The sequence below is a fragment of the Erithacus rubecula genome (assembly GCF_903797595.1).
Source record: "Erithacus rubecula genome assembly, contig: SUPER_Z_unloc_2, whole genome shotgun sequence".
In the NCBI taxonomy this organism is placed as follows: domain Eukaryota; kingdom Metazoa; phylum Chordata; class Aves; order Passeriformes; family Muscicapidae; genus Erithacus; species Erithacus rubecula.
In genome coordinates this window covers 12,171,229-12,184,048 of record NW_027635860.1, presented here as the reverse complement: position 1 = coordinate 12,184,048, position 12,820 = coordinate 12,171,229, and the positions used below count along the sequence as shown (strand labels likewise).

General features: G+C 37.1%; 1 protein-coding gene across 1 annotated transcript in view; it reads left to right on the top strand.

Moving 5' to 3' along the window:
* The window catches only part of FBXL17 (F-box and leucine rich repeat protein 17), a 266,011-nt gene extending 258,379 nt beyond the window's left edge, over positions 1–7,632 (top strand). Inside the window, exon 9 of the mRNA XM_079331057.1 lies at positions 5,855–7,632. Within this exon, the coding sequence (XP_079187183.1) occupies positions 5,855–5,992 (138 nt within the window). The 3' untranslated portion in view covers positions 5,993–7,632. The remainder of the gene's footprint in view (positions 1–5,854) is intronic.
* The last annotated feature ends 5,188 nt before the right edge of the window (positions 7,633–12,820 follow it).

Here is a 12,820-nt window from a genome sequence, read left to right as displayed (position 1 = left end):
TTGTATGTGTGTGTATATGTGATTGTTTTTCTTCTTTTTTTTTTTCAATAACAGCATCCTCTGAGTAAAAATACATTCTTTTCTCAAGTCGTAAGAGACTTCATTTGGACTAGAGGATATTGTGCTAATATTGGTAGTGCTGTTATTTTGTTAAAGTCCTAAACAAGGGTTCTGCCCCTGGGCATAAGGGCAGCCACTGAAACTCAGTGGAATATGTCTGCCTTAGCTGATCAAGTGCACTTCACACAAAACGTTTCCAGAAATCTTTAATTTTGTTATGGCTGCAGGCAACAGTTATAATTGGGCCACCTGAGAATATAATTCATTCAACTATTAGGAGAAAAAAAAAATCAAAGTACACTTTTTATAAGACACTCACTTGAGAAGGCAAAATGCAACTTAGAGAAGAAAAAGACTGTATGAAAATGTTTTGTTTATAACACAAAGTGTGTATATATTGGATTTTTTAGTAAAACATTAGAGAAATAGGAACATAAAGTGTTTTCCAAATCCATCATTATGGATACCCACAATGACTATAAATTCTTTTCTTTGACCATTGCATACAAATTTGGCTTTCATGCAATACTGCTCTGTGTACTCAGACAGAAGTGCACACAAATTTCAGTAGCCCTAATGCTGCAATACCACTCCTTAATAAAAATGCTTATTGTAAAAAAGTATTCTAAGAAAGCCCTTTGGGGACAAATCTATTTGCATTTCTTCTGTGTGAAGTTGATTTTGTGATTCTTTATGTGCAGAAATGTACCTAACTAAAATCTTTTGGTCTGAATGTTACCTCTCATCTGCTAACATTTCCCTAAAATTCTCAGCAAGTACTAGATTTCTAAGATTAATCTAGCAGTTCTATGTATTATTAATTCCTTTATCAGCAGATATTGCTGAATCAGAGTATTATAAATGAGTCTGTTATTATTTATTAATGAGTGATCTATGAAGTTATGTAACTGTAGATACCAACCTGCGTTGTCCTCAGAAATCAGCCAGCCAGTGCTCTTCCAGGGGCTAGGTTAGATACTATGCAGAAATTATTTCAGCTATCATCCCTGAATGGTAGTCTGAGGGACACAAGCAGTTCTTTTATATGAAGTTCCACTAATGTACCTTTGCACTAGTTCAGTTTTTCAAGCTTTAGCTTTTTATTTATATAACTGCTTATTGGCTTCAATTATTAACTTGGAATGGAGATAACTTTTTCTTTTCAATTATCAAGTGAGTTGGTCATTAAATTGAAGTGATTAAGATGTTTTAGGTTTTGTTATTGAAAAAGACCAATCAAACTCTTTAGATTAACACTGAATGCTCATACACTGTATAGAGCTGCATAAAACTTGCAGTTCAGGGGTTGACTCTACTCTTGCTTTTCAGTATTGCTCTAGATGACACAACACAGACATTCTTGGCACATTTTAATAGCTTTAGAGTTAGAACTGCAATCTAAGACTGATGCACCTGTAAGAGGAAGTCTGGACATCAGTAGGAAATCCTACAATTCTTGGCAAATAAGTGAAAGAGTGTCCAGTCCCAGAGCAGATTCCCAGGACATGGTATTGACTTAAGCTAAGGAGAAGTAATTAAGAAAGTCCTGTTTATGGAAAGAGGTATAGGGATACTTCTGTTTCTGTTCCTAAGCTGTGAGTGAAGGTATCATTCTCAACAAAAGGAACTACCTAGTTTGGCTGATGATTTCAAATGTAATTGCTAATTTGCCTTAGCGGGGTTAGGAAAACTTCAATTAATCCTTTGACTTTAATAAGATTTGTTGTAGGAGCATAAGGAAAATAAGGCTTAAAAAAAAATCCTATGTTTAGAAATTATTAATTTTAGAATCTAGAAGTTAAAGAAAACAATGCTGAAATTATCACTAGAACCAAATGACATAGCACATTTAAAAGGAAAAAAAATAAAATTGCCTAATAACTATTCTTGCTTGCATTTAGAATTTTTCCTGAAAACTTGTGGAAGATGGCATAACAGAAATTTCTGAAGATGCTCTGTGTCTACATTTTGTGTGTACAGAGCAGAGTGATGATGAAAGTTCTCCAAAGAGGCACTCTCAAAACCCTTTCCCAGTGTGCAATTTCACATGGACTAGAAGGGTGTTCTTGTTCTTCTTTCCAAGATGAACTCCTAATTATCACATGAGACATGTTCTCTAGCACTGATAATATTTAAATACTCTCAGCACAACCACACTGTCTTTAGATGAAGAAGAAGTTAGGGAAGTCCTACCCCAGATAACATTTGTCACAAAGTCAAGCACATTCTTCTGGAAAATAGGCAATATGTGTTTGGATGTCTTTAGGCAAAAGGTATTCAAAATTATGACATCTAGGTAATTGCTCTAATTGAGTTAAAGGGAGATGATACCACTTGTTCTTGCCATTTTCTGTAACCCATCTTCTCCTTTGGGGTTTTTTTTTTCAATCTATTTCTTGACCTGGGATAAATTTTAATTTCAGAAAGAAAAAATATTTTTCAAGCCAGTCTTTGTTGTTATTTTTTCCTTTTGTTTGATGACCAGGATTTGCACAAACCTATTACTTTCATTCTTAATTATGCAGGCTGAATTCTTTCATTACATGTTAAAATAAATTGAAGAGCTATTCAAATTCAGATGAATGATTATGTATTAGATAATTTAGGTAGTTTATCTGCAGACAGTAGTCTTTCTTTTGACAACTCAGAAGATGAAGATTAATGAAAGTTTTGTGAAAGAAAAATTATAGCATTTTACAGCATATTAAGATGTGGAGATTTTTAGTTTTCATTCATTGAACAAGAATATTTAAGCTCAGAAGGGAAAATTGCTCTGTTTGTGTAATGAACTTATTTTGGGAATGACATTCAGTACTTTTGTTTTATCGCCAGCCAGGCTGATCTTAAGAAAAAGACAGAAGCTTGTGTTCTAATGGCTGGGCATAAGACTTCATTTCATCTTAATCCTACCACTAGGGAAATGATGACAAGGATACTAACAAAGTTGACTTAGATATTACTTTTCGCATTCATTAACCGAATAAAATCTTAATTCTCTTTTTCCTATTTTTCAGAAAGTGCAGTTTTAGGCCAATAATATAGAGAGTTTTAAATACTAAAATTTTTTCACTGTTTTAGTGTCTGACCTGACTTTTCTCATGGTAAAGAAAAGATATCAAAATCTTCTCATAGGGAATACTTTTTTCTGATCTCTTGATCCAGGCTGGTTTTCCCACTGCAAAAGTTTTTGTCCTTCTTCTGTTGTATAATCTTACATTGAATTTAGTTTGGCATAATTTTTAATTCAAAGTTAAAAAGTTCAAACTCAAAGTAATTTCTTTCTGTAAATGTTATGGTTCCAAATACCCATAGAATTTGTCTGTTTTACAGACAAATTGCTTTGCTGTTTAACAAGTCTTAACACAAGTTGTTGCCTAGGATCTAACAATTTAAAATACTTATTTAATGCTTCAGTAAAAAAGAGAGAAAAGCTTCTACTCTTCAGACTTTGGTCATAAAACAGCTGTTTTTGTCAGTGGCACTTTTGCAATGATTATATCTGCCATCTTCATATTCATGTTTATTTTGAACTGTATTTGGCTCTTGATGCCAGAAGCTTCTTTCTTCTTTTTAGTAAAGTATTAATAGTAAATAGCAACAATTTCTATAAAATATTATTTTATCTAGTAATAATTGTCTCAAAAAAAAAAAAAAAAACCCAAAACAAAACCTATGCAAAACAGTTAGTGCCAGGTGGTTTACCATAGGTTTCTTCATAGGTTTTAGACTAAAAGATTGTTACATCCACCTTCCTGAGTGTCATGGGCCATGCCTAAGTTAGCCTGGTTGCAAATACATCAGCTTAAACCTGGCTCATGTGCATGTCCTGAGTGCAATACACCAGGACATGGAGAGCATTTACTGCTTTTCCTATGTGTGAGCATCATCTTTGTAATGAATTTGCCTTACTTTCTTATAACAGAGAATATGCATATGACACTGGCCCTAAAGCCATAATATCCATGCTACTCTAACAAATAGTGCCCAACAGGTAAGTGCTAAATCATAACTTCTATGTACTAGCAATATTTGCAGCCATCTATTAGATAAATAATGTATCTTCTTCAAGTTTCCCATTAAGAAAGAGCAAAATAAGCAGCTGTTGGTTGTAAGCCTCTTTTTTGTGACTGAGTTAACCATTAAGAGAAGTTTCTGACAACATGATAGATTCTGCCATGGGTCTCTGCAGCATAACTCTAATGAAAAGAGACTTTTGATTATTTTTTGGGTAGGCATAAAGTAGCAAATTACTGCTACTTAAGAGGTTCTTCCTTCCAAGCAACATTTCTGTGAATTGTAGTTTACCATTTATAAGTATGTATTCAGCTGTAAATATCAAATATTATCGGGGACTTGTGCTATCTCTGATTTCATTTTGATTTATTAAAAGTCACTTCTTGTTTTTCAGCACTGAAAGATGTTACTGTAACATAGCAATTTGCCAGAGAAGTACAGTTTGTGCTGTGAAGTTAAACCAGTTTTCTATCCAAGTCAGTCTCAGCTAGATGAAACTTCCAATGAAGATTGAGTATTTCCATTATCAAAGTAGAAGAACTGGATATTAAACTTTTCATTTATCCTTGTCATTGAGTGCAATCACTGTTCAGAAGGAAGCTCTCCCTGTTATCTTTTAAGGACAAAAATATTATTAGATACTGTGATTACCGTGCTTTAAAATATTTTTCTCAGGACAGATCTTTGTAATGGTAGCAAACACTTCAGTCTGGCTTTTTACTTTTGGCCTTGAATGTGAAACATTGAGGGGAGAAAACAAACCAGTTGTACATGCTATCGATGTAGGTGGTTCAGTAACTGTAGTATCAATGCATTTGAAAATGCCCAACTGCTCAGCAAAGATTTCAAAGAGAGCCAACTAGAAGTCATGGTTCTCAGATTAATCTTTTATTTGTCTAAAGGCTGAAAAAAACTGTTTACCTCTGTGATAGGAATTGCAATCATCTTTAAAATAACTGACAAATTAATCCCCTTGCAGCACTACAGTTGTGAAGTTGTTAGGTTTATCTGGGTTTGTCTGGTTGCCTTGTCTTATGAAGAATAAAGGTGCTAACTTTGATGTCTTAAATTTAAGAGGGGCATCCCACACCAAACCACCTTGGATGTTTTAATTAACTCTGCAGTGTTATCCTCACAAAAGAAGGCTGAAATAAAATCTTCTACCAGTGATGTATGTGAAGACATGCAGGACTTTTACCTTTTGGCAAAAGGGAAATATAGGAGTAATTGCAACATAGAATATTTTTTTCCCCCCATATTTGATCATGCTTTCTATTACTTTTCATTTCAGACTTGTTAATAGCAACCATACAGTGCAAGTTCATTTCAATAAATTGTGGAGTTACTATTTAGCAGTTTTAAATGTCTCCATAACTGTACCATGAATTAATTAATTGACGTAATCCATTTTCATTTTTCAAAGCCAAAAAAATCTCACCTTTTTAAATGTATGTCTGCTTGAGCAACTTTGAATAAATAGCTTCTCTTTCAAGTTAGAAATCTGTTACTCTGGACAGCATTCTATTTAAATGGGATGATTATACTTCTTCCTTTACAATGAAATCAAAGCATGGGGTTTGATTTTGGTTTTTTTTTTCATTCTCTAACCAGACATTATATTCCATATATTTATTTTGTGATAAATGCACCCAGACCTGGTGAGGAGCCCCATCCTGCAAGCCCACCCAGGAGTCCAAAGTTTGCCCATTCCTCTAGCTTGCCTAATGCTGGCCCTTTGATTCCCTTTCTGCACATCACAGGTTCTGTTCTTGTGCTGCAGGTGAACGAGGCCACGGTGGAGCAGCTGGTGCAGCAATATCCACACATCACCTTCAGCACTGTGCTGCAGGATTGCAAGAGGACGCTGGAGCGCGCTTACCAAATGGGATGGACACCCAACATGTCTTCTGGCTCCTAACCTTCTCTACCAACATGTTCCACTCTGCTGCATTCAGTAGATCTAATGGGGATTGAAGGGTTTATAACCTTTCATATGATGCAATATAGTTGTGAGTTTACAGAGATTACAGTAAAATGGCAAAAGCTGTATACTGACTTTAACATACTGTGCAACTAAGTACAAATATTGAAGCAAAACTTTAGAAATGCATTGTGGTTTTGTTTGCATAAAAGATATAAAAGCCTTTGGCAAATTTCTTGAAGTGGATTCCTACTAGTTCTCTGGATAGTTGAGTTATAGATGTTAAGCTTGTTTTCCTCTGTTTACTTTGCCTTGGTCATGTGTGTTTCCTTTGATCTGTAAATGGTAACTCTGTGCTAGCATCAGTTCAGCTGATCAACAGAGTCAAACTGGGGACTAACTTGTTGCTTTTTATTTACTAAAGTTTTAAGATACAGAGTAACAAGAAAATCTACAGTGATTTACCATTTTCTCATCTTTTTTTTCTTTAAATATAAGAAGCTGTATTGATGTTAAAAATCTTTCCACCTTGACATTTTAATAATGAGTAACAGTGCTTACCAGCTACACTTCATGAAGACAAAGAATAACTCAATACAACAACTATCAGAAATAAGTTGGTGATGCTTATTGTATTTGGCTGAAAAAAAATTACTGTCTATTGTAAATGAATTTGTCTTTTCTGACTATGCTTTTCTGTGGATGAATTGGAAAATTCAGATGAATTGGAATAAGCCAATAACTGTGTGGTTTTGCTTTAGAATGGATCTTAGAATGCAAACAGTACTTACCTTGAGAAGGCCACTAAACATGAGCTCCATCATAGGTGTCAGATGCTTCTTAATACAGTGTGTGCAAGGAAATACCCAAATTAAACACATAAAATGATCAATTTTCTTTGTGGGACCGTTGTGGGTTAACCCCAAATCACAACCAAGTACCACACAGCCTCTCCTTTCAGTCTCACACATTGCATTCTAAGGAGTTAAATTTGAGCAGGGAATTGTGAAAATACAGACATTGCAACTTCAATTTGGAGTTGCCTTAACCTTTAGTGTATTACCACTTGGTTAAGAATGTTGTCAGGTGTGCAACACTGGATATTTGTTTTTCAAAGGTTGCAGCATTTTAATCCAAACTATGAAATGCTTAAGCTTCAGATGAAAAGTTGTCATTATTGTCAAAATGTTTTGCTAATCCAGAAGGCCTAATGCAGCATAACATAGAAGCTTGTTTAGTATGGCTGTATAACTCTGTAAAGCTCTTTGTTGATTTCCATAGCATAATTTTTTACAACAGAAACATCAGCTCACATTACTTCCCGCGAGGATGTTGAATGTTTTATTATTAGACTTTTCAAAATGGGGATGAATTAATTTCTGTGGAAAAAAATATATCGTAAAGATTTTGTTTAAAATAAGTGGTAAATACTTGTGAACATGTGTAATGCTATGCTGTTTATTTACTCCAAAATGGCAACAATATTTTAAAAATAAAGTTGGTGAATTATATTACAGATATAGTACAGAATCTTAGTCGATTTTCTTTTAATGTCTCTTTATGAGTGCATTAAAACTATTTACACAATTTGTAAGTTTCTATTTTTTTGTGAGACCTTTGATCTTGAATAAACTTTTGAAATAAAGATGTGATGTTTTCTGTTTATCTGTGCTGCTAACTGCACTTAGCCTGTACTAACAGAGCGTCTGAAATCTCCATCATTGAATAGATAGAACTTGCCTAAGGACATGGTCCTTAGTAAACTGGCCCTGCTGTGATTGACAGAGTTTAACTAGATGACATCCAGAGATCTTTTTCAATCTCAAATGTATTGTAACTGTACAGACTTTTTAAATTTTATGAGTCTGGTTGGTAATCTATTTTCACTTCTGTTGTTTAAGTCACTTCCAGTAGTTTTGTCTTTTACTGACTATTCATCTCTCAGTTTTATGAACATACTAATCAATAGATCTCACCATTACTAATTAATTTTAGTTGATGTGGTGTAAGAACTCCAGATAGAAATACGTTTTTCTAATTGCAGTGTTGACACAGATAGTTTCTTAATTTCCTTATATTAATCAGTTTCCAAAGTAGTTTCAGAGGAATAAATAATAGTAGACACTGGTTAATCTTTGACATGTTGTGCAGGAGAAATATATTCTGATGGAAGAAAAGCTGTTGCCTCTTGTGAAAATAAAAATTACTCCTGTTTTCTCATATGCAAAACTTAGACTGAACTCAGAAACTTATAGGCAGCTTCTGGATTCCCTAGGTCCTAAAGGCCTATTTTACTAAAAAAAAAAAAAAAAAATTACCTTTTTTTCCTTCAAATTCTTTGTGGGAATCTGCTGTTAAGATAAGGTAATCTGTGGCTCAGCACTTGTCTTATCAGAAACATTTCTAGGATGGACTTGTTCAGCCTGAGGAAAGGGCTAAAACAAACTCTGAAGTGTTTTCATTAAGGGGTAAGTGGTTGTAGGAGAAAGACAGATAATGTTTATTTTCGGTCATTCACATTTTAAATCCAAGTGTATTTAAGGCTTAAACTCAGATAGTTCACCTGGTGATCATTGCACCCATGTCTCACCACCTGGAGGCTGTGTGGAGGGGAGTGTTCTTGTGCAATTTGTCTCACCAGGGGGAATGGATACTAGATGTTCCTCGTGCAGGTTCAAAGTCACTTTGCCCAGGCTCCCAGATTAGTGGGAAATTTAGTGAAATGCCAATTCCAAGATGGCATACCTCCTTCTTAGCAGGTTCTCTGTGTAGTACTAGGAATATTCTAGTAATCTTTGAACAGGGACAAAGTGTATTTCTCTTAAAAATACCAAAACTGTGTAGTTGAGCCAGTTATGCCCCATCAGATGGGATGAGTATCTTCAGGATTACATGTGAGTGTCCTGATACCTCAGCTGGGCGTTTTACACCTGAACCAGTTGTGCAGGGGAGGACGTGGCAGGGTAAAATGTCATCCCACTTCACGTGATTGCTTCTTACCAGGCTTCTCTGTTACCTGGCTCAAAAACCCAGCTTGCTGCCAAACAAAGGTTGGTTTGTTGTGGTCATCCTCCACATCATCACCCCCTCTGCATCTTGGATCTCCTTAGACAGATCAGAGATTTTGCCAGTATGCACCTGAAAACTCTCCTCTCCCTTTGGCTGGGGGTGCAAATCACTTACTTTTGCCAGTGGCTGATAGAGTAATTAACCTTTAACATTTTGGTCTCTCATACTCCCCAGGAAAGGATGGACATGGACCTGTTGGAGCAAGTCCAGAGGAGGCCACCAGGATGATGAGGGGGATGGAGCACCTCTGCTTTGAGGGAGGCTGAGAGAATTAGTATTGATCAACCAGAAAAAGGGAAGGCTTCAGGATGATGTGGCTCTGGCCTTCTAGTACCTGAAGGCAGCCCACAAAAAAGATTGAGAACTTTTTACAAGATCATGTAGTGACAGGTCAAGGGTAATAGTTTCAGACTGAAGGAGAGTAGGTTTAGGTTAGATACAAGGAGGAAAATCTTAATGTGAGGGCAGTGAAGCACTAGAACAGGTTGACCAGAGCAGCTGTGAATACCCCATCAAGGGGACATCAAAGTCAAGAGGGAGTTCTGAGCAACCTGGTCTCTGCCAGTGTCAGAGGGATCTTTAAGGCCTGGTCCAACCCAAGGTATTGTTTGATCCTATGAAAACAATCTGTAATCCCTTTTAAATGAGAAAATGAGCTCTACTAAGAGCAATTAACAAACGGTTGGTTTTTTCAGCTGGGTTCCTCATGAACTCAGTGATGTACACCCAGATTATCAAAATAAATATCGTCTTGCTGATGCTTCATGAACTGCGGTGTTGACAGGAGCAAAGTCAAGAGAAGCAGCAGGTCACATACACAATGGTTTTAGGAAAACAGAAGCCCAAAACAAACTTTCTTCAGGTCATGGGATCTTGAACAAGGAAAGGAAAAGGACTGTTGGATCTAATAGATAATTAGGATAGGATAGGATAGGATAGGATAGGATAGGATAGGATAGGATAGGATAGGATAGGATAGGATAGGATAGGATAGGATAGGATAGGATAGGATACAGTATTTCTGTTGGAAGGCACCTGTAGTGACCCACTAGTCCAACTATCAGACAGCACTGAGCAAGAAAGGGTAGCATCCAAACTGACAGGCTTGGGGGCATTGATTATCTGCCCAGAAAGCCTGTTCCACTGTTTGACCACCCTCCTGGTAAAGAAATGGTTCCCAACAAAACAATGCATTGCAAAAGAACAATGGTAAGAGCATGCATGGAAAGAATATGATGATACCTGTCCTTGTAAATGTTCAGATTTGTATTTTAAAGCAGGTGAGGATTTATATTGCTTATTTATGAAACCCCATATTAAGAGAGTCACTTGAAAGCAGATCAATTTAAAGAGTCCATTACAATAAAATATTTAAAGCAATGTTAACTTGCCTCGTGTAACTTTTTTTTCTTACAGCTTTCCCCCTTTTATTTGAAGTTCTGGTACACTTAGAAGCAGAGTTGTGAAGCTGTTTTTTCAAACCACAGACACCATGGGAGAAGCTCCAAGCTTGAGCATGTGGAATCTACCATAGATTGGCACACAGGAAAACCAAATAATTCTTTGTGATAATAGCTGTGCTTTGCCAATCTAAACAGGGTAGGTACACAGTCAGATTTTGTGACTCATATTTGATGGAGTCTTACGTATTTCCAAATCTTGTTTTATAAAAAGCCTTCCTGTGCTCGGCTCCTTGCATGTATTTTCCACACATGCAATCATTCTAGATTTCATGAGTTGCTGAAGAACTGTAAAAAACTTTAACTATTCCTGTGCATCTTTGTCTGCATTAGGCTCAGATTAACAGAAATAAATTGGTTGAATCACACACAGCATTGTGATTGTGGTTGCTCAAGTGGAGATACTTGCACAACCTGAAATAAAGTAGCATAGAAATAAAGCTGTATCTGTCTGTTAAAAAGAAACTGAAGCAAAAATTCTTTAATTTATGTCTAATTTAGGGTTGGGTTTTTATAAAGGCTGTCAGGATTCTATAAGGTAAATCGAAGTGTGTCAGCTTTATAAAATTGTACTAACGGGTTATGTTTCAGATTTATTTGGGGGCAAAATCAACAAAAGCAGCAAGATGAACTGTTTCCTCTTCAATATTTGGGTAGATATTTCAATATATAGCTGATGAAAAGTGTTTGTGCTTAAATGAACATTAGAAGTCTTAATATGAAAAAATTTGCAATGAGGATTATTGGGCATTTCCAGCTGCTGTGAAGTTATAAAGACTTCTGGACTAAAAATTTCTTAATCTCATGCTTTTATCATGTATCCTATTGCAAACTGCTACAGCCTTTGTTGTTTTCAAAATAAAAACTTTTAGAGAAAGCTGCAAGAACATTCTCAGCAGTGCTAACTCCCAGTGCACACAGTTAACTTGTCCCAGGTGCCTTGCTTTGTCTTCTCCTTGTACCAAGATCAACATCTCTGTTCTTACTTTTGAAGGACTAAAAGGTTGTCTTTGTGCTGTTGTTTTAATCTCTGGTCATCTCTCCAGACCACGTTATGTGAGTCATGGTCTCTGAAGCAATATAAACTAAACTCTGCTGTAAGGGATGGCTATTTTTTCTCTAAAATAGGCAGTAATATTTATACACAGAGCAAAATGCTTCATATCCTTCTTTCCTTGGAGACAAATGAGGAACAAATGTGGTGAATGTTAATCACCTTTGCTTAAGTCTTTCAAATATCTTTCAAATATTCAAATATCGAGGTCAATGAGAAAGCTTAAGAATAGAAGAAAAAATAATTTTCCTGAAGAGAAATAAAGCAAAGATTTGCTTCCTGATTAGGGAGCAAATAAACCTGGAAATCTTTAATAGCAACCAAAAAGGTTGTAGCTAAAGCAAAATTACTTTTTAATGACCCTGCAGAAGTTTGAAAAGAAGTCCAAAGTCCAAGTGCCTTCATGATCTTCTCAACAGTAACACTCTAAGGGTTTGTTCATTACAAGTTGCCTTGACTAGGTACTGTGTTTTCCAGGACATAGCATTAGTTTCTGTGCACTTCTCCTGGTAGCAAGAGCTGTACTGGAAGTGCGGCTGGACTCTCAGATCATTCTGGCCATCCCTGGGATGCTCCTGGCCTCTGACTTTGTGGCTCTAAAAAACTTCAGTGCTAGTGATGCCCAATATCCATCTCCTGGTTCTCTGGAGGCAGCTGTGGCTTCCTGAGGGCAGGAAGGTTGAGTGGCACAGGCACGAGTTGTCCTGTGTCTGTCAGCCCCTGCAGCAGAGAGCTGCCCTGGGCAAATTCAATCTGCTCACACCTGGAGCCCCTTGGCTCATCTGCTGCTTGCAGGGCGTGGTTGCCTGTCAGAAGCTGCTTCTCAGTGTCTTGGGTCCCAGCTCCCAGCCCTGCTCCTGCCCAGTACTGTGCCCCAGAGCTCCTCGCTGCTGCAGCAGGTCTCACTCACCCTGTGCAGGGCAGCAGCCCTTTCCAGCCCTTTCCAGCCCTTTCCAGCCCTTTCCAGCCTTCCCGTGGAGCAGAGGCCAGGGAAAGCCCCTCGCCAGAAGCCATGGGCCAGCTGCACCCTCAACACACAGGTCCCTCCTGCCTCTCTCCCTGGCTGGATGAGACAAGGCACCCAAAGTCCTGAGCCAGGCTGACAGAGGGTGCAGTGCTGAGGAGGTGACTCCACCATGAGGGTTCCTGGGTTCTTACAGGAAAAAAAAATCTGCAGCTTTATCACCATGTTCATGAGTTGAGCTTTCCTGCTCTAGATCAGACTTGGTCACTAATCCCCTA